This window comes from Hyaena hyaena, unplaced genomic scaffold, assembly GCF_003009895.1.
Source record: "Hyaena hyaena isolate Hyena2069 unplaced genomic scaffold, ASM300989v1 scaffold_160, whole genome shotgun sequence".
NCBI classification, from domain to species: domain Eukaryota; kingdom Metazoa; phylum Chordata; class Mammalia; order Carnivora; family Hyaenidae; genus Hyaena; species Hyaena hyaena.
The window spans coordinates 1,002,641-1,025,676 of NW_024080793.1; the positions used below are offsets into that span (position 1 = coordinate 1,002,641).

Below are 23,036 nucleotides of genomic sequence, written 5' to 3' on the forward strand. Positions count from 1 at the left end.
CTTCAATATTATGTTCAAAATTAATCAATGTTGGAGTGCATGGCTGGCTCAGTCAGTAGAGCATGCAACTCTTGATCTCCATGTTATAAGTTTAAGCCCCAAGTTGGGTGTAGAGATACTTTAAAAAAATCTTCTATAAAAGTTAATGTTATTGCATGTGGCTTTAATTAGTGGTTTTCATCTTTCTTTCATCATTTTCATTTCATTTCATTTCATAGTATTCCCAAGCCAGTTACTGCCAAGTTCCTTCTAGTTTGTGGTTTGTCTTATAACTTTAAGGTACTTTTGATAAACAGAAATTCCTAATTTTAATGTAGTCAAATACTCTTTATGGTTTACCCTTTGTACCTTAAGAAATTCTTCCTTACACAAATATCATAAAGATATTCTCTAGAGTTTTTTTTTCTAAAATAATTTTAGTTGGGTTTTTCATTTCTTTAATAAACCTGAAATTGATTTATGACTTTGGTGTGAAGTTAAGATCTGATTTTATTTTCCCCCCCGAATAGATAACCAGTACCATTGAAAGTTCCCTCCTAATCTTTAATACCACCTCTGACATAAATCAAATTTTTCTAAATGTATGGGTATGTTTGTAAACTTGCTCTTCTGGTCCATTTATCTGTTTGACTATCTAGTGCCAATACCATGCTGTCTTCTTCAGAAGTGTCTTAGCTATTCTTGGTCTTCTGTTTTCCCTTTCAAGTTTTAGAGTTAGCTTCTCAAGTTCCTCAGTAAAACTTATTTAGACTTTGAGATGGTACTGAATTTCTATATCAGTTTGGGGAGAATTGGCATATTTATGACATTGAGACTTCTAATTCATGGACAGTGGTATATACCTTCATTTATTTGGGCCTGTGTTAGTGTTGTTCTTCAGTACACTTCAATAATATTTTTTCACACAGCTCTTGCACATCTCTAGTTAAATTTGTTCCCAGCTACTGTGTTTGTCTGGATAAGCTATGTTATACTGTTTAAAACAAGGTTTATTCTCATTCACACTACTACATGCCCATCGCAGGTTGGGCAAAAGAGGAGGGATGTCTGTGTATGATAATCATGGGGAGACACAGGCTGACAGAGCTGCCATTATCTTGAACATGGCCATGAGAGAGACACATCAGAGGGAAAAGAAACCTTTGGAGTGTCTGCATACAGAAACTAAAAGGCCCAGCCCATAAGTAATACATGTTACTTCCACTCATAATTTATTGGGCAAAATTAATCACATGACTCCACATAATCATGGGATTCAGGAAGTACAGTCTACCATGTACCATGGAAGTGTTCAAAAACACACAAAAACAGCTACCACATAATAAGTAAACAAACATTTTTTTAAAAGAGGGGTCATCTGGGTGGCTCAGTCAGTTAAGCGTTCAGTTTAGGTTATGATTTCATGGTTGTGGGATCAAGCCCTGCATGGGGCTCTGCACTGAGTGTGGAGCCTGCTTGGGATTCCCTCTCTTCCTTTTTTCCCCTCCCCTGCTTGCAGGCACACTCTCTCTCAAAATTAGTAAATAAACATTAAAAAAATAACTGTCACCTGTAGTATGCGTATGTGCATGTGTGCACATGCATGTGTATACAAATATATACATACACGTTCGTATATGTGTTTATTTTTTTGGGTGTTGATGTTGTATGGGTTGCCTAGAATTTTGCCCTAGATGGCAAAATAATTCATATAGAATATAATATGAATGATTTCTTCTGAAGTTGTGAAATGTGAGGGTTATACAACATGGTGGTACTTTTGTTGAAGTATTAAAAATGTAATTTTTATATCCAACAATCATGATAAATGCTCTTATTCTGATATTTATGTATAGATTTTTGAGTTTTCCATGTAAATAATCATATTATTCATGAAGGACAGTTTTATTCTTTCTAATCTTTATACTTTTTATATCTTATTTTCCTGCATTGCATATACAACATTGGAACAATGCTGAATAGAATTAGCAACAGTAAGCATCTTAGATGTGCTTCTGATTTCACAAGGAATGTTTTCAGTGTTTCAGTGTAATATTACTGTATGTGGTTTGTAAATAACTTTTAATAGGTAAGTATGGGGGCGCCTGGGTGCNTCATGTTTTTGAAATGTGAACACAGCTCACAATCACTGAAGACTGAAGGAAAAGAAAGGGAGGGGAGGGAAAGAGGCCTCTTAAAAACATAAACTGCTAAAAGGTCTCTTGTGCCCAAATCCCCCTATATATAATATATAGTCTCTTTAAGAAGAATTCTAGGGGCACCTGGGTGGCTTAGTTGGTTAAGCGTCCGACTTTCGCTCAGGTCATGATCTCGCAGTTCGTGGGTTCGAGCCCCGCATCGGGCTCTGTGCTAACTGCCAGCTCAGAGCCTGGAGCCTGTTTCAGTCTGTGACTCCCTCTCTCTCTGACCCTCCCCTGCTCACACTGTCTCTCTCTCTCTCTCTCTCCTAGAAATTAAAAAAAAAAAAAAATTAAAAAAATAGGTAAGTATGTTTGCCTCTATTTCTACTTTAAGGGTTTTTTTTTTCCTCTTTTTAAGAATGGATGTTGGGAGCACCTCAGTGGCTCAGCCAGTTAAGCGTGCAACTTTGGCTCAGGTCATGATCTCAGGTCTGTGGGTTTGAGCCCCATGTTGGGCTTTGTGCTGACAGCTCAGAGCCTGGAGCCTGCTTCAGATTCTGTGTCTCCCTCTCTCTGCCCCTCCCCCGCACACTCTCTGGCTGTCTCTCAAAATAAAATAAAGACATAAAAAAAATATTTTTAAAAGAATGGATGTTGAATATTTTATCAAATGCTTTTTGGCCTCTTCATATGATCATATGATTTTCTCCTTTATGTGGTGAGCTATAGTAATTGATTTTTTTTTTTTTTTAATGCTAAGCTAGGTGTGATTCCTAGGTAATCTCATCTTGGTTGTGCTGGACTTAGCTTATTAGTGCTTTGTTTAGGATTTTTGTGTCTGTGTACAGAAGTGATATTGACTTATAATATTCCTTCTTGTACTTTCAGATTTTGGATCAAGTTTATGCTAAGTCATAATATGAGTCAGAAGTAGCCTCTTATTTTTTTAATACTTTTAAATAGCTTGTATAAAATTAGAATCATTTTTTTTCCTTGAATTTTTAGCAGAACTAAAAGGGTGATTTTAAAATCACCTTGATCTGGAGTTTTTTGATGGAAAAAATTTCAACTACTGATTCATTTCTTACTAGTTAAAGGACTGCTTTGATTTTTTTCTTTCTTCTTGAGTCAACTTAAAAATGTCTTTTCGGGGTGCCTGGGTGGCTCAGTCGGTTGGGCATCCGACACTGGCTCAGGTCATGACCTCATGGTTCACAGGTTCGAGCCCCGCATCCGGCACTGTGCTGACAGCTAGCTCAGAGCCTGGAGCCTACTTTGGATTATGTGTGTGTCTCTCTCTCTGACCCTCCCCTACTCACGCTATGTCTCTTTCTCAGAAATAAAGAAAACATTTAAAAATTTTTAATAAAATTTAATAAAATAAAAATGTCTTTTCATTATGGGAAATTTCAAACATAAAAAATATAGCAAATTGTATAATGATCCTCCACGTACCCATCACCCAATTTCTTGAGTCAGTTTTACTAAGCTTTATTTTTCCAGGGCTTTATCTGTTTCACCCAAGTTCCCAAGTTTTTTGAATATAAAATTATTCATAACATCTTCTCATCTTTTTATCCTAAAAGCATCTGTAATTTTGTCCCATTTTCATTCTTAATTAATATTGGTTATCTGTGCCTTTGTTCTCAAATTTCTCATCAGATGTGTGCCAATTTTAGTAATCTTTAAAAGAGTAACCCTGGGGCGCCTGGCTGGCTCAGTTGGTTAAGCAACTGACTTCAGCTCAGATCATGAACTTGAAGTTTATAGGTTTGAGCCCCTCAATGAGACTCTATGCTTGACAGCTCAGAGCCTGGAGCCTGCTTCGGATTCTCTGTCTCCCTCTCTCTCTGTCCCTGCCCTGCTCACACTCTGTCTCTCTCTCAAAAATAAATAAAGACTTAAAAAATTTTTTTAAAAAAAAAAGAACAACCCTGTGACATTGTTGCACGTCTCTACTGTGTTCTTTGTTTCATTCATTTCTCCTCTTGATATTATTTCCTCTGTTCTTCTGCTTTCTTTGAGCGTTTTTTTTCCCCTTTTTCTCCTATCAAAAGGTGTGTGCTTATCACATTAGTTTTCTTCCATTCCACTTTTCTTTTTTTTTTTTTTTTTTTTTTTTTATTTCTAGGGGAGAGAGACAGCGTGAGCAGGGGAGGGTCAGAGGGGGAGGGAGACACAGACTCCGAAATAGGCTCCAGGCTCTGAGCTGGCAGTCAGCACAGAGCCCGACGCGGGGCACGAACCCACGAACCGCGAGATCATGACCTAAGCGAAAGTCGGACGCTTAACCGACTAAGCCACCCAGGCGCCCCATCTTCCATTCCACTTTTCTAATTGTCTAAGTGTACATTTTTTTCTACATAGTGATTTTGCTGCATGTCACATTTTCATAACTGGTATTTTTGTAATCAGTTCTAAAATTTTTCTAATTTTCTATGATTTCTTCTTTGACCTATATGTTATTTGGTCATACTTCTCAATTTGCAGTTATCTGTATTTTTTCCTTGTTATTCTTTTGTATTGCTTCCTAAGCTAATAGTATTTTGGTCTAAGTGATAATCTTTTATAACATTGACTAAGGTGTACTTTGACTCTGGTTTGTGGTAAATTTTTGTAAATATTTCATGCAATTGTGAATATCTATTCTGAATCCTTTAGATGAAGCTTGTTAAATGTGTTCAGATCTCGGGGTACCTGGGAAGCCCAGTTGGTTAAATGTCCAACTCTTGATTTTACGTCAGGTCATGATCTTGCAATTCATGAGTTCGAGGCCTGCGTCAAGCTCTGCACTGACAGTGTAAAGCCTGCTTGGGATTCTCTCTCCCTCCCTCTCCCTCTCCCTCTCTCTCTCTCTCTTTCAAAATAAAAACTTTTTTAAAAAGTGTTCAAATATTTTGTTTTGTTTTTTGTTTTGTTTTGTTTTGTTTTGTTTTTTTTGATATTGGAGAAGTGAAGTTCTCCCTTTATTTTATTTTATTTTATTTTTTTACAAATAGTTTATTGTCAAATTAGTTTCCACAAGGGAGAGAGGCAAACCATGAGAGACTCTTGAATGCTGACAAAAACTGAGGACTGATGGATGTGGGGGGAAGGGGGGGATGGGCATGGAGGAGGACACTTGTGGGGATGAGCACTGAGTGTTATGTGGAAAAAGTGTTCAAATATTTTGTATCCATAACAATTTTTTGTTTGCATAATCTGTCAATCAAGAAAGATCTGGGGGCACCTGGGTGGCCTAGCCGGTTAAGCGTCCGACTTTCACTTAGGTCATGATCTCGCGGTTCGTGGGTTCGAGCCCCGCGTCGGGCTCTGTGCTGACTGCCAGCTCAGAGCCTGGATCCTGTTTCAGAGTCTGTGACCCCCTCTCTCTCTGACCCTCCCCTGCTCACGCTGTCTCTCTCTCTTTCTCTCTCCTAGAAATAAATAAAACATTAAAAAAAAATTTTTAAAAAAAAAAGATCTGTAAAAGTTTCTTATAATGACTGGATATTCCTTTTTCTCCTTGTACTTGTTTCTATTTTTGCTTTATGAAGACTATGTTATTAGGCATAATTTTAAAATTATTATGTGATGAAATAAGCCTTTTATCATACGGTAGCCTGTTTATCTCTAGTAATACTATTTTCATTGAAATTTAGTTTGTCTAACATTAATATAGATACACTGGCTTTCTTTTGGTCAGTTTTTCTTGTTATAACTCCTCTGGTGTTTTTACATTTATATATAATTTCTAGCTTTTATTAGGTTGGTTGATCAGAGTATCTAGCTAGCCCTTCTGATCAGAAATGGAACTCTTTTTTTTTTAATACCGGATTTACTGATACTTCAGAGAGGATATTTGCGTTCATATTCATCAATGAGATTGATCGAAAATTAGGCTAATATTATTTGTCATCCACACTGAGACGGTTTTGAGAGTTGAAAGGGAGTACAATATTTTTCCATGTATATGGCACGGAAACTGATTTTAGTACCATGGGCTGACATCATCAGGATTTATGAACTACCTTATCATTTTGGCAAAGAATGGAGGTAAAGATAGGAGGTTTTCCATAATGAACCTAGTTAGGGCTCAGACTTACACTGTTGCTCTTATAACTGTTATTGTATTACTCTACATATCTGAATATAGGCTGATTATATATTGAATGAAGTTGTACAGAGAAAGAAGGAAAGAGACCTGGGTTTGAATGTGTGTGTCTGTGACTTAATTGTATAATCCTTAGGTAATAACCTAACTCCTCTGAACTCCATTTTCCCCATCTGTATAATGGAAATTATAAGGCCTACCTGATAGGGATATTATGAAAATTAAAGATATGTGAAAGCACTCAACATGTTCTTAGCACATGGTAAATTATCTGCCGTTAGCTTACTTTCTTCTTTAGTTTCTGTTGTAAGTTATCCTATGTATTTGCTTTTTCAAACAAAGATTGCTTTTTCCCTTGTGACTTAAGGTTGAAATCTTCTCTACTGCTCCCCTGTTTACCTTGAATTTCCCACTATGCCCTCAGTTATATGCATGTAGCTTTTGGATAATTTAAGATGGCATAGAAATAGACAGTATTGACACCAGCAAAATTTCAACCAAAAGAAATACTAATGCTTATGTTATACAAAATGTATAAATTTTCAGCGAAGTGAAAAGGTAAAATAGGATTATTCTTAAAAACTCAGATATAAATCTTCTTAGATAAAGCAAAGACTCCCTATTTGACCACTTATATTCTCATAATTCTTTAACAGGACTTCATTGACTTAACTAGAGAAACCAGACCAAGGGCAAAGGATCGCAATGGACTCTGTGTGATTGACCTGACAGGAACTGAGGAAGAAAATAGACCCATTGCCACTCTTGACTTGACTCTAGAACCTGTTGCTCCTTCTCAGAAGGAGCCAACCAGTCTTCAGACATGTGCCAGCCTCTCCAGCAAAGAGATGATGGAAGGGCGGGTAGACAGAAGCTCTCGGCCTGCAGCACGGAGAATCATTAACAGCGATCCTGTGGATTTGGACCTTTTGGAAGAAACCACATTTGAGGGTCCACAACCTCCTACATCTGTCAGTGGGGACTCTGTGTATCCAGCAGAGCCAAATTGTAGTTCAACTGCATTCAAAGGTGACCTTGGCTTCTTGGCAAGCCTACAGCTATCTTCAGATGTTCACTCCCATTCCCCCTCCAGCAATAATGGTGGCAGCAGCAATCAGAGGGCACCCCTACCACCCCCACAGCAAGATGTGCCTTGCCCACCACAAGCCTTGCCATGCCCACTGCGAGCCTTGCCATGCCCACTGCAAGCCTCACCCTGTCCACCACGAGCCTCTTCGTGCCCGCCACGAGCCTTGTCATGCCCACCACAAACCATGCAGTGCCAACTACAAGCTCTGCCTCACCCACCTCAAGAAGTTCCATGCCCTCCTCAAGAGATGTCATGTCCTCAGCAAAATGTGCCAAGCTCACCTCAAGACTCATCATGGCAACCTCAGTACTCACCCAGCCCACCTCAAGACTCACTGTGCCCACCTCAAGATGTGCCAGGCCCACCTCAAAACATGTCATATCAACAAGATGTGGCACACTTATGGGATATGCCACAGTCACTGGGAGATGTGCCACAGTCACCAGAAGATGTATCACAGTCACCAAGACATGTGCCACAGTTGCCAGCAGATATTCCACAGTCGCCAGCAGACATGCCACAGTCGCCAGGAGATGCCCCACAGTCACCAGAAAGCATGCCCCATTCACCTGGAGAAGTCCCCCACTTCCCAGGAGATCTGCTCCCTTCAACTGGACACATGGCTTGCTTGCAAGGGGACACGACCCACTCACTTGGAGACTTGCCTTACTTGCGACAAGACTGGCCTGACCCTCCCCAAAATGAAATAAAGAACCATGACACCCCTATGGATGTCTCCACTTCATCTTCCCCAAGGTCCTCTCCCAGTCCACAGTCTCCCCAGTTTGAAACTTCCTTAGAGAAAGTTCCTTGGCTCTCTGTTACAGAAAATCTAGCCAGAAAAGAGAGATCACTGTCAGAGCCTGCTAACCTCGAGTGTGCCCAGGTACAAGCACGAACACCACAAAGTGGGTTATACACTAGACCGTGCCTGCACAGACTGAAGTACTTCTTACGACCTCCAGTGCATCACCTCTTCTTCCAGACACTAATACCAGATAAAGACACAAGAGAGGTGAGCTAATTTGTCTTCCCCTAGGGATTAGGTGTCCTTTGTATAGGCCTAACATAAATATGCATGACAGACAGGCTCAGTATAAATTTGATATTTTTATCTTTCCTCCACTTGTAGAATCATCTAGTGTAGTCAGACCTGGGTTCAAATTTCACCCCCACAGTTAAAAACTGGCATTGTAGAAGACACTTTACCTTTCTGAGCCTTAGCTTCTTTCCTATATGTAAAATGGAGATAAAAACATACCTCACAGGATCATTAAATGACATAATATATGTAAAAGTGTCTTGTCTTTTAGAGTATCTGGCTCATTATAGGCCTTCATCAAATACTTCTCAATTCCTATGCCTTTCCTTTCCTGATACCCTTATTTTAGTTCCCACATCACAGAGATAGTGATGTCCTTGACACTTCAGTGCTTCCAAAACTATTACTTTCTGACTTTTGGGGAGGAAATTCAATTTTAAGATTTAATGGGAGGGGCGCCTGGCTGGCTTGGTCACTTAACCGACCAAGTCTTAATTTCAGCTCAGGTCATGATCTAACAGTTCGTGAGTTCAAGCCCACCCCACCTCCACTCCCACCCCATCAGGTTCTGCACTGACAGTGCAGAGCCTGCTTGAGAGTCTCTGTCTCCTTCTCTCTCTGCCCCTCCCCCCTTCATAGGTGCATGCACACTGTCTCTCCCTCTTTCTCTGTCTCTCTCAAAAATAAACATTGGTGAAAAAAGATTTTAACGGGAACTCTACTTCCCATTGGTCTTTATGGAGCTGAGAGAACTAAACCAGATACTTTTCTTAGCAGATGTAAGAAACAGTTCGTGGTGAAGTCTTATACTATGAAGCTATTTTTTCATCATCCATAACCATATCCTCAACATTAAGAAGACTGGCTTGAGGGATGCCTGGGTGGTTCAGTTGGTTAAGCCTCCGACTCTTGATTTCAGCTCAGGTCATGATCTCATGGTTCATGAGTTCAGGACCAAGGCCAGGCTCTTCACTGACCGCATGGAGCCTCCTTGGATTTTCTCTCCCTTTCTCTTTTCCCCTCCCAGGCTCATGCTCACTTTCCCTCACCTTAAATAAACCTTAAAAAAATAAACAAATATATTTTTGTATAGAAATAAATAATAAACCTTTTTTAAAAAAAGACTAGTTTGAGGTAATCCATGAATTCAAAAGGTGCATTCTTAGAACAATCAGTCACCCTGTGTACCCTGTATCAGACATTCATATCAATTTGGCCTTGAAGATTGAATTTTTTCTTCTCATTTTAATTGTTGTTATATCTTCTAATATGTTTTATGTCTTCTTTTTCTGAATGAGTCTCCCCAACTGCCCTAGCTCACTCTTTATTCCTGCAGGTTTGCCTCAGGATGGTGATACATCAATCCAGTATCAAGAGCATTTGAAGGACTTGAGAGAGTTTGTGTTTCCCTAGTCTAGGCTGTAGTGCTTTATGGGTGCTGCACAAGTAGCAAAGCCGCCAGTAGATGTAAATGGGACACCATATCCCCTTTCTGTGTAAACATAGATTATAAGATGGCAGTTAGGGGGCGCCTGGGTGGCTTAGTCGGGTAAGCGTCCGACTTTCGCTCAGGTCATGATCTCGCGGTTCGTGGGTTTGAGCCCCGCGTCGGGCTCTGCGCTGACTGCCAGCTCAGAGCCTGGAGCCTGTTTCAGTCTGTGACTCCCTGTCTCTCTGACCCTCCCCTGCTCACGCTGTCTCTCTCTCTCTCTCTCTCTCTCTCCTAGAAATAAATAAAACATTAAAAAAAAAAAAAAAAGATGGCAGTTAGGCCAAACAAAGGGGATTTTTCTTCTGCATCTTTATTTCTTACCTTAAAGAACCTTGGCCGTCTAGAATACATCTGTAAATCTTTTCTGTCTCTCCTATGAGTTCTTTTGGGCTTTTAGTAAGTACTTCTTCACTAGGTCATTTTCTCCTCAGAACTTCTTAGCCAGTCCCCACTTACCAGCCACTGGCCTTAACTCTTCTGAGTCTCTCTTTGCTCATATCATAAAGTTGTTTGACCTAAAAGTAAACACAAAGCACAAAGCCACCTTTCAAGGCCGAAAGAAATACTTTATAAGTCATAGTTCCCCTTTAGTATATGGGCATCAAAAGAATTTATAAACTTTATCTGTTTGTAGATGTCCCCATTTGTAGGCAAGAAATGAATAATATAGGTTCATGTAAAATAGTCACAAAAGCAATATTTTTTTGTTCTTCTTTTCTCTGGCTCTTAATTTAATTGCATGACATGTACAGTGTTGGTCTCTGATCAGTAAGGTAAGAGGTTACCCTTACGTGATTTGAGACATAAGGAAAGCTAACTAGACTTCTCCATAAGATTTTCTGGAAGGACAATTCTAGCCATCACTGTTTTGCTGTTACATATAAGCTGTCAGATCTTTGGTTGATGTTTTAAATTTAATACTTGGGTTGCCTGGGTGGCTCAGTTAGTTGAGCGTCCAACTCTTGATTTTGGCCCAGGTCATGATCCCAAAGTCTTGAGATCAAACACTATGTCAGGATCCACTTTGGACGTGGAGCCTGCTTAAGACTCTCCCTCTCCCTCTGCCTCTCCCTCTCCCTCATATTCTCTCTCTCTCTCTCAAATTAAAAAAAATAATAATAAAATAATAAGCTTAATATTTATTCTCAGATCTTAAAAATAATGTTTGCTTAATATAAACCATTTTAAAATATAAAAAATAATTAGGGTGCTATCAATCAGCATTTATTATTGTTAATAATTTTGGTGTATTTCCTGCTCAGTTGCTTTTTATACATAGGCATTTAAAATTTTTTAATAATGGGGATTTTTAATAAAAACATATTTATTATTATTAGTTTTGTTGTTGAGAGGTAGTATGAATTTAGAGGGCAGATCTGGGAACACCACCCATGTGTGAAGCCAGCTTCTGCCATTTGTTGCATGACAAATCCTTACTCTCTAAATCTCAGTCTCCTTATCTATAAAATAGGAATAATAGTGGTATGTATTTATTAGGGTTGTGAGAATTAAGACGAGGATAAGTTAAATGTTCAAAAATTATTGTTATTGTTATATTCTGATGTCAGAAAACTTTTTCATGTTTTTTTCTTTTGATTATGAAAGTAATATGTGTCTATTATAGAAAAATACAAAAGAGCATACAGAAGAAAATCATCTGTAATTCCACCACCCCAGATAATAGGAAACCACTTTTCACAAATTCTCTCCCAGTCTTTATATACATACTTTTGGGAGGTGGGAGGGAAGCAACCTAACATTTACTGTTGACAGTAAATCAACAAAATGGGATTCTTCTCTTAACAATAAAACATATTTAAAGCCTCTTTCGGGGTGCTCGGGTGGCTCAGTCGGTTAAGCGTCTGACTTCATCTTAGGTCATGATCTTTCAGTTAGTGAGTTTGAGCCCTGCATCAGGCTCTGTGCTGACAGCTCAGAATCAGGAACCTGCTTCAGATTCTGTGTCTCCCTCTCTCACTGCCCCTCCCGCACTCATGCTCTGTCTCTCTGCCTCTCAAAAATAAACATTGAAAAAAATTTTTAAAGCATCTTTCTTCCTCTCTTTATCTAAGTATCTGATACTAGTATCACAACTACCCTATTTTCTCACCCTCTAAAATCTACTTAGGCTAACTCTTGACCCTTTTGTACTTCTTTTCAATGCTATCTTTTAGCACAGATGAAATTATATGTAGAACTTTGAATTCTTATTTTTTAACCTAGTATAAGTATTTTTCCATGTCATTAAAAGTTTTTTAGATAAGGCCTTCAGTCTTTTTATTTTTCATTATGAATATATCGGCGTGGAAAATTTTGCTGTCTTGAACCTGTTTCAGAACCTCTGTACATAAGTCTGTAGAAACCTGTTCTAATTGGTTTATTTTTATCTCTGCAGAGTAAGGGTCAAAAACTAGAACCCATTCCTCATCGAAGACTAAGAATGGTAACAAACACCATTGAAGAAAATTTTCCCCTGGGGACTGTGCAGTTTTTAATGGACTTTGTGTCACCCCAGCATTACCCACCCAGAGAAATTGTGGCTCATATCATCCAGAAAATCCTGCTCAGTGGCTCTGAGACCGTGGATGTACTGAAGGAGGCCTATATGCTTCTCATGAAAATTCAACAGTATGAACCTTTGATGTTGGTGAATCTCCTGGAGAATCTGGACTGAGGGCACAGCTTTCTCTCGCCTAAGCTTGATTCAGCTAACCATTAGAGAGGGGAGCTTAGCTTATTAACGTTATTTGGGTTGCAACTAATAGGAAATCCAGTCCAAACTAGCTTTAACAGCTGATAAGAGATTTTAATTATTCATTTTACTAGAAGCATAGGAATAAGACTTAATTCAGTTCAAAATGGTTACCAGGATCCATTTTCCTGCTTTGCTTCTCTCTTGAGGCTCCACATAGTAGTCTTCTCAGCCTTTGGCTTTTATGAGAGAGAGTCCACTTCCTTTATAATCACACCAAAGTTCTGAAATTGAGTCTTATAGGCTTTAATTGGGACAACATAGGACATGAGCCCATTTTTGAGCCCATCACTGTGAACTGAGGGATAGAATAGTATGATGGGCTCAATATACTTCATGGGCTGGGATTCTGGTAGGGTAAAGCTAATGGACTAACAGTAAAAAAGAGTTGATTTCTTCAAGGCAAAATTGGAGTACTAATGCCTTCCAAAAGAAGTGGATGCTGGGTAGCAAAAAAACTGAAGTTCCACTACTGTCATAAGACATGGTATCATGTCAGAGGATAGACAAAAACAGGCTAAGAGGAGGCTTCTTGTTTCTGTTATCTTCCGGATCCCATCCCTTCTTCCACTAAGCCCTCTAGAATTCTAATTGATGTCACTTGACTTTCAGGCTACATCCAGCTAATGCCAAGACAGTGGAGTGGGACTGGAAGCTGCTCACTTATGTCATGGAGGAAGAGGTAACATAACGATTATGAGGGTGTATCTTTTGCATAGAAAGTTTTAACTAGAAACAAAAGTGATGGTAAATCTGGTAGTAATGTCTTTGCCGTTATTCCCTCCTTATACTCCCAACCTCACCAAAAAATTCCTTTAGAAATGGTATGTGCTTTCTTCCAGTTCAAAACTGAATACCTTCACTTATTCCTTTCCTTCTTGAGATTCCACTGAAAAGAATAGTAAATGAATAGAGAAAGATATAAATCCATGGCAATGAAAATAAGGGGAAGGGCAATAGATTTGAATGAAAACTAAAGAACTAAAGGAAGTGTAAGAGTGTTGACTGGTAAAGCTAGGCAGAGAAAGCCACAGGCTATACTACATTTACAGGTGGCTGCAGTCAAGGAGAAAGGAAATCTCCGTTTGGAGCAGAGAGGTTTTTAACTCAGAAACACAGTATATACAAGAGGGTTAGAGTCAGATGAAGGCTGTAAAAAGTTTGTAGCAAGAACTGACAACCTCTCCATTCTTGAGTACACAAAGTTCAGTCATCAGGTTACCTGCCCTTCGGGCAAAAAGTCAGAGGACTTTTCTTTTTAATGTTTTATTTATTTGGGAGGGAGAGAGAGATACAACATGAGCATGGGAGGGTCAGAGGGAGACGGAGATACAGAATCTGAAACAGCCTCCGGCCTCTGAGCTAGCTGTCAGCACAGAGCCCGACGCGGGGCTCAAACCCACAAACCATGAGATCATGACCTGAGCCGAAGTCGGACGCTTAACTGACTGAGCCACCCAGCGCCCCATGAGGACTTATTTTTTAAAGACATTGAATGTCATAAACAAAGGCACCTAGTATAGAGTTTGTGCTCCAGAAAAAAAGTTCTGCATTCTGACTTTTAGGGGTCCCTAAATTTGATGGCCAGCGTTCTGTCTGCTCACCCAGAGCACTTGGATGGAACAAATTGTTTTCAACTTAGAATTCCATACTCAACCAAACTATTATTCAAGTGTGAATGTAACATAAAGACATTCCACACATGTAGAAACTTGAAAAAAAATATCCTCACACGCCATTTCTTTGGTTACCTAAAGGTATGCATCTAAAGAAGGGAGGATTAATAAAGAGGGTGGCACAGGATCCAGGGAACACTAGATCTAATCCAAGAGAATAATAAAGAGAACTAAAATTATGGTGAATAGTAGACACAGCAGTCAGTCCAGGTTGGAGCAGAATAACTTAGGGCTTTAAGAATGATCTGGGAGGGGTGCCTGGGTGGCTTAGTCAGTTAAGCGTCTAACTTTCGCTTAGGTCATGATCTCACGGTTCGTGGGTTTGAGCCCCACGTCGGGCTCTGTGCTGACTACCAGCTCAAAGCTTGGAGCCTATTTCAGAGTCTGTGTCTCCCTCTCTCTGACCCTCCCCTGCTCACACTGTCTCTCTCTCCTAGAAATAAATAAAAATAAATAAAAAAATAAATAAAAAAAGAACGATCTGGGAAACATCACCAAGATGATAAACAAGGAAGCTCTGGGCTATTGTTAGCCCATGGAGACACCAAATTAAGAAAAACATATGGACCAGAATACTTCTGTGAAAACTCTGGAGATCAGTTGAGAAGCTTCAGTGCCCAGGAGAATGCATACTCAAGAAGGGACTCAGTGAAAGGAGTAGGAGAGTTTGTGTCAGTTGGTGTGCCCATGTCCCTCCCCCTCCCCTGCATAACATGGTGCAACTGGGAGGAAATTTCACCTGCCCCAGCTCCTCCCAAAAAGTGGACTTTGAGTCCAGTGTCCTGACTTGTTAGGGAGCTGCCCAAGGGACGGTTGTTTTCTCTCCTGATGGGAATAGTGATATAGTTTGGAAGTTGCTGAAAAGAGAGGTGAGCACTGCCACATGTTATAGCTGCAGGGAGTATGCAGTTCCACAGGCAGGTACCAGGGAAGCAAGAGACTGTGGGCTCCTGAGAAGAGACAAAGGCAAGCCATTTGGGAAATTAAGACAGATAAAAGCACACACTTAGTGCAGAACCTGACGTGGGGCCAGATCTCACAACCATGAGTCGACCTGAGCCAAAATCAAGAGCCAGATGCTTAAATGGTGCTCCCCTGACAGAAGAATGTTTTTAAACTATCTTAAAAATGTACAAGAAACTAAAAGAGACAGACATAGACAACTAACTGAAACATGAAAATTATGTGTGAACAAAATGAGAATATTAAACTAAAAATTGTTAAAAAAATAAATAGACATCTCATGTTCAAGGTTGGAAGACTTAATATTGTTAAGATGTCAGTAGTACCCAAAGTAATCCACATATTCAGCACAATCCCTATCAAAACCCCAGGAGCATTTTTTGCAGACACAGAAAAATTCATTCTAAAATTCCTATGGAATCTCAGAAGACCCTGAATAGCCAAAACAATCTTGAAAAAAAACAAAGTTAGAGTATGCATACTACTTGATTTTAAACATATTACAAAGCTACAGTAATCAAAACTGTGGTAATCTCATAAATACAGACATACATACATATGCAGTAAAATGGAGAACCCAGAAAAAAACATTTGTGAATATGGTCAAGTGATATTCATCAGGGATGCCAAGACCATTCAAAGGGGAAAGATAGCCTCTTCAACAAGTGGTTTTGGGAGAACTGGATAGCCATATGCAAAAGAATGAAGTTGGACTCTTCTCCAATACCATATACAAAAATCAACTCAGAATGGATCAAAGATCTCCTATATCATACCAAGAAGTCTAAAACTAAGAAAAGAAGCTTCGTGATATTGGATTTGGTATTTTTCTCTGATGTGATGCCAAAGACACCAGCAAAAAAAAAAAGCAAACGTGACTATATCAAAGTTTAAAATGTGCACACTCCAGAACACAATCTGGAGTGAAAAGGCAATCTATGGAATAAGAGAAAACATTTTGTTAAGTTTTATAAAGTTTTTTTATTTTTTTAAGAGAGAGATTTCACACACACACACGCATGAGCAGAGGAGGGGCAGAGGGACAGAGAGAGAATCCCACGCAGGCTGCACTCCTAACACGGAGCCTGACTCAGGACTCTATTCCATGACTGTGAGATCACAACCTGAACCAAAATGGAGTTGGACCCTCCACCGACTGAGCCACCTGGGCACCCAGGAGAAAACATTTTAAAATCACATATCTGATAAGGGGTTAATATCCTGAACATATAAAAGAGCTCCTTAACATTTCACATTTTTCTACAAAACTGACAGAATTAAAGGGAAAATAGAAAAACAAAATAACCTGATTTTTAAAAAGGCAAAGGACTTGAATAGACATTTCTCCAAAGATAATATACAAATGGCCAACAAGCTAAGTGTCCATCAACTGACAAATGGATCAAGAAGATGTGGTTTATCTATATAATGGAATACTGCATGGCAATGAGAAAGAATGAAATCTGGCCATGTGTAGCAATGTGGATGGAACATGAGGGTGTTATGCTGAGCAAAATAAGTCAGGCAGAGAAGGACAAATACCATATGTTTGCATATATAGGATGATTAGGAGGAACTTAACGGAAGACCATGGTGGGAGGAGAAGGGGGAAAATAGGGAGAGGGAGAGGCAAACCATGAGAAACTCTTGAATGCGAGAACAAACTGAGGGCAGATGGGGTGGGGGGAGGGGAAGGGGGTGATGGGCACGGAGGAGGGCACTTGTGGGGATGAGCACTGGGTGTTATATGGAAACCAACTTGACAGTAAACTATTTTTTAAAAAATGGTCAGCAAGCATATGGAAGGACGCTCAGCATCACTAATCACAGAGAGTGCAAATCAAAACCACAGTGAGATATCATCTCAAACCCATTCAGGATGACTACTATTAAAACAAAAATTTGAGGGGGGTGGGCCTGGGTGGTTCAGTCAGTTAAGCATCTGACTTCAGCTCAGGTCATGATCTCACAAGTTTGTGAGTTCAAGCCCTATGTCGGGCTCTGTGCTGACAGCTCAGAGTCTGGAGCCTGCTTCAGATTCTGTGTCTCCCTCTCTCTCTGCCCCTCCCCTGTGCGCGCACGTGCTCTCTCTTTCTCTCTCTCTAAATAGATAAACGTTTTTAAAAAATTTAAAAAAAAAATTTTTTAACAGAAAATAAGTCATAAGTCATGGCAAAGATGTAGAGAAATGAGAACACTTGCCCACTGTGGGTAGGATTATAAAATCATACAACCACTGTGGAAAACTACATGGTGTTTCTTCGAAAAGTTAATAGAATTACCATATGATCCATCAATCCCACTTCATATATTCCCACATGGGTATATATGTAAAAGAATTAAAGAAGGATCTTGAAGAGAGATTTGCACAGCCATGTTCATAGCACCGTTATTCAGAATAGCCAAGAAGTGGAAACAACCCAAGTGTCTGTCAATAGATAACTAGGTAAACAAAATGTGGCATATACAGGTACAATGAAATAGTAACTCTGCTTTAATTAGGAAGGAAATCCCATATGCTACAACATGGATGGTAGCATAATGAGGATATTATACCAAGTGAAATAAGCCAGTCACAAAAAGATCCTGTGTAATTTGACGTACACAAAATGTCTATAGCTGTCATTAATATAAAAAGCAAACAGAGGGGTGTCTGGGTGGCTCAGTCTGTTGGACATCCAACTTTGGCTCAGATCATGATCTCAGGATTCGTGGGTTCGAGGCCCACATCGGGCTCTGTGCTGACAGCTAGCTCAGAGCCTGGAGCCTTTCTTTGGATTCTGTGTCTCCCTCTCTCTGACCCTCTCCTGTTCATGCTGTCTGTCTCTCTCTCCCCTACTCATGCTCGCTCTCTCTCCCTCTCTCTCAGAAATAAATAAAACACTAAAAAAAATTATTAAAAAAAAAAGCAAATAGAATGTTGGTTATCAGGGGCTGGGGGAAGGAGGAAATGGGACGTTATTGTTCAATGTATGTAGAGTTTTATTTTGCAAATGGAAAAGTTCAGGAGATCTGTTACATAACTATATGAATATACTTAAAAATGATTAAGATAGGGTGGCTGGGTGGCTCAGTTGGTTACCATCCGACCCTTGGTCTCAGCCCAAGTCTTGATCTCAGGGTCATGAGTTCAAGCCCTGAGTTGGGCTCCATGCTAGGCATGAAGCCTACTTAAGAAAAAAAGTAGGGACGTTGGGGCGCCTGGGTGGCTTAGTCAGTTAAGCGTCCGACTTTCGCTTAGGTCATGATCTCGCTGTTCGTGGGTTCGAGACCCGCGCGGGGCTCTGTGCTGACTGCCAGCTCAGAGCCTGGAGCCTGTTTCAGTCTGTGACTCCCTCTCTCTCTGACCCTCCCCTGCTCACGCTGTCTCTCTCTCTCCTAGAAATAAACAAAAATATTAAAAGAAAAAAAAAAGCGGGGACGAGCCCTGGGTGGTTCAGTCAGTTAAGCACCCGACCTCAGCTCAGGTCATGATCTCACAGTTTATGGGTTTGAGCCGTGCATCAGACCTGTGCTGACAGCTAAGAGCCTGGAGATTGATTAGGATTCTGTGTTTCCCTCTTTTTCTCTGCCCTTCTCCTGCTTGTTCTCTCTCTCTCTCTCTCTCAAAAATATAAATGGTTAAGATAGTTTAAATCTGTGTTAAATGTTTATCATAATTTTTAAAAATTTTAAAAAGAAAGCAGGCAATAACATGTTGGCAAGAAAATGGAGATACAGGAAGTCTGATAACATTACTGGTGGGAATATTCATAAATGGTAAAGCCACTGTGGAAAACAGTTTGACAGTTCCTTTAAAAAAGTAAACATAAACTTATCATATGACCAAGCTATTCAACTTCCAGATACTGACCCAAGAAAAATGAAAATACGTGCCTAACAAAGACTTCCATGTGAATGTTCATAGCAGCCTTATTCATATTAGCCAAAAGTGGAAACAACCCAAATGTCCATCAACAAATGAATGGATGAACAAAATGTGCTACATTCAAACATGGGAATGCTAGTCAGTAATTTAAAAAAAAAAGAAAAAGCTCTTGATATGTGGTGTAACATGGACAAACCTCAAAAAATATTAAGCTACATAAAAGGAAACCATACACACAAGATCACATGGTGTATAATTCTGCATATATGCAATGTCCAGAAGGACAAGTCAGTAGAGCCAGAAAGTAGAGGAGTGGTTGCCTGGGGCTATAGATGGGAATGGGAACTAACGGTAAATAGACATGAGGGATCTTATTTCAGTTATAAAGATACTCTAAAAATTGGTTATGGCCATGATTACCAAACTCAGTAAATTTATAACAAATCATTGAATTGCACATTTAAAATGGGTAAATATGTAAGGGTTGTCAATAAAGTTGGTGTTTTTTTTTAAATGTTTATTTTTGAGAGAGACAGACAGACAGACAGAGCCTGAGCTGGAGAGGGTCAGAGAGAGAGGGAGACACAGAATCTGAAGCAGGCTCCAGACTCTGAGCTGGCTGTCAGCACAGAGCCCGATGTGGGCCTCAAACCAATGAACCACTGATCATGACCTGAGCCAAAGTTGGACGCTTAACCAACTAAGCCACCTAGGTGCCCCAATAAAGTTGTTTTTAAAAATGGAAAAAAAAAAAAAAAAAACGGGAAAGAAGGATATTCTCAAGATTCAGCACCATTCTTGAGGAGTTAAAAGAAGTAAAGTGATTATTGTAGGCAGTATAGGGAGGATAACGAAGAAACTTTAAGAAGATCAAAAAGCTTCACAAGAAAAAGTATTTTCTTAGTGTACCACATGGATTTCCAGTGTAGTAAATAATCTTAACATAGTCCTCATACTGTAAACACTATTTGTAATATTTAGAATCAATTTTTATATTAAAACAGAAAACAGTTTTAGCCTTGACAATGGAAAACACTAGATGATAAAGATTACTAGGTGAAAAGGGATAGGATCTCTGAGAATAGTAGGGCTTTTATGACATCCTTATCCTACAAAATGGAGAGTCAAGAGGTACCATCTGTAGATGATGGAACATCAATTGAGATAGTTATTTTAGGAAGAAAAATGGGGAAGTGGCATAAGTGAGTTAAGTCCTTATCTAGCACAGCAGAAGCCAATAGATAATGTCTAAACTTGATAAATCAAGAAGTAGTGGTAAGATCGTTTTTTAGAGATGTGTAGAGTAACTTTCAGAAGAAAGAGTAAAATTTCCCTCTAGGGTGCTACAGTGGGGAAGCAGTAGATTTCATCATAAGTCTAGCACAACTACTTGATTTTTAAAAAATCATTTGCACCAGGGCCCCTGGGTGGCTCAGTTGGTTAAGCATCCATCTCTTGATTTCAGCTCAGATCATGATCTCACGGTTTGTGAGCTTGAGCCCCACTTACACGTTGACAGTGCAGAGCCTGCCTAGGATCCTCTCTCTCTGCCCCAGTCCTCTCTCTTTGCCCCTATCCAGCTCATGCACACTGTCTCTCAAAAATAATTGAGAGACATTATTTGTACCAATTAATGAGAATTAGGGAAAAAAACATATGCACATTGGAAGACAAAGTTATCACATTCTTACCTTCTTTTTATATTTTTTTGGAAATTTTTTAACATTTATTTACTTTAAAATTTTTTAATGTTTTTATTTCTGAGAGGGAGAGATACAGCATGAGCAGGGGAGGGTCAGAGAGAGGGGGAAATACAGAATCTGAAGCAGGCTCCAGGCTCTGAGCTGGCAGTCAACACAGAGCCCGACACGGGGCTTGAACTCATGAACCCTGAGATCATGACCTGAGTTGAAGTCAGATGCTTAACTGACTGAGCACCCAGGCGCCCCTAATGTTTGTTTATTTTTGAGAGATGAGCACGAGTAGGGGAGGACCAGAGAGAGAGGGAAACACAGAATCCAAAGCAGCTCCAGGCTCTGAACTGCCAGCACAGAGCTCGATGTGGGGCTCAAACCCATGAACTGTGAGATCATGACCTGAGCTGAAGTCAGACGCTCAACTGAATGAGCCACCCAGGCGCCCCTCTCACCTCCTCTTAAAAAAAGAAATCGTATGTGCTTACAATGGTCATTCATTTTCCTGCTGACTAAACCATACCCTAGTCCATTACCCTGGTGTTTGGAAAGTTCCCAGAGTCCAGAAACAGTTTGGGGCCTTATTCTTTGAAGTTTGAAAGCCTGAGCTCCTGGGCCTACATCCCAGCACTTGTCTCCCAGTAAAGGGAAACCAACAAATAGTGCATGTCTGCCTGGCATGTCACAGGTACTTACACTGGCTTTGATATAGTTATCACCACTTAAATCACAGAGACACTGAAACTCAGAAGGGCAAGTTGAAATGAGTGTGGGGTTTAAAACAATCAAACAAAAAATTGGGGCGCCTGGGTGGCTTAGTCGGTTAAGCGTCCGACTTTCGCTTAGGTCATGATCTCGCGGTTCGTGGGTTCGAGCCCCGCGTCGGGCTCTGTGCTGACTGCCAGCTCAGAGCCTGGAGCCTGTTTCAGCCTGTGACTCCCTCTCTCTCTGACCCTCCCCTGCTCACGCTGTCTCTCTCTCTCTCTCCTAAAAATAAATAAAACATTAAAAAAAAAAAAAAAAAAAAAAAAATTTAAAACAATCAAACAAAAATAAATACATGAGGTCTGTGCGCCATCACCGCCCATGCGCTTTACCTGCATCAGTTGGGCTTTCTCAGTTAGAATCATTTCACCTGTAACAGAAAATTCAACTCAAACTTGCTTAAACAATAAGGATATGAACCAGCTCATGTTACTAGAAGTTCAGCAGTGGTATGGACATCATGGTTGCTTGATCCAGCAGCTCAACAGAATCATATAGGAACCAGTTTTTGTCTCTGTGTTCTGATATCCACAGTTTGAGATTTATCCTAAGGCTGATAGTCAAGTTTAGTGAGAGACTGACTTCTCATGGCTCTATATCCCTTAAATTCAGAAAGCCTTCAGTCCGGAACCTCCAGGTTCCGGGATTGCCCAATTTCCCCTCTTTTATAATGACCTAGACTGCCTGCTCTCTCTCAGGAGTGTCTCTTTTAGGGACGTACTTGGTGATGCATGGCCTTCCCTTAGACTTCATATTTAGGAGAGCCTAATGCTCACTGTCATCGGGAAATTGAAAGGAAATCCTTCTCATTTTTTCTCCTACAGGGACAAAATCTGCCTGGGCGAGTCCTCTTTCTGCGTTATGTGGTACAGACCCTGGAAGATGACTTCCAGCAGATCCTGAGGAGGCAACGACAGCACCTGCAGCAGTCCATTGCAAGCACTGTGCTGTCCTGTGACAAGCAGCCCCACAATGTCAGGTAACCAGCACCTGAGCCCAGTGATGCTAAGAAGTAGGGGCCGTAGGTGGGCAGCTACTCAAGGCTAGAGAACATCAAATGGGTGAGACTTGATAGTCACACAGTAATATAACAGGGATAGCTATTAAAACTATAGACAAAGAGTGCCAGAGTGGCTCCGCTGGTTAAGCGTCCAACTTGATCTCTGCTCAGGTCATGATCTCACAGTTCATGAGTTCGAGCCCAGCACGAGTCTCCATGCTACAGTGTGGAGCCTGCTTGAGATTCCCTCTCTGCCCCTTTAATGCACATGCATTCTCTCACTCTCTCTCAAAATAAATAAATAAAAACTTAAAAAAATTATACAGGATCCTAGGGGCCACATATGTGGCTCAGTCAGTTAAGCATCCGACTTGGCTTCAGGTCATGATCTTGTGGTTCATGAGCTCTAGCCACGCGTTGGGCTTCATGCTGACAATGCAGAGCCTGCTTGGGATTCTCCCCCCCCCCCCCCCCCCCCCCC

General features: G+C 40.2%; 1 protein-coding gene across 2 annotated transcripts in view; it reads left to right on the forward strand.

The window, feature by feature from the left end:
- SIMC1 (SUMO interacting motifs containing 1) overlaps positions 1-23,036 on the forward strand; it is a 77,636-nt gene that overhangs the window by 27,664 nt on the left and 26,936 nt on the right. For both annotated transcript variants that reach the window (XM_039239810.1, XM_039239811.1), the window contains exons 2-5: positions 6,870-8,318; positions 12,233-12,465; positions 13,202-13,271; positions 22,380-22,534. In XM_039239810.1, coding sequence (XP_039095741.1) covers positions 6,870-8,318; positions 12,233-12,465; positions 13,202-13,271; positions 22,380-22,534 — 1,907 coding nt within the window. The remainder of the gene's footprint in view (positions 1-6,869; positions 8,319-12,232; positions 12,466-13,201; positions 13,272-22,379; positions 22,535-23,036) is intronic.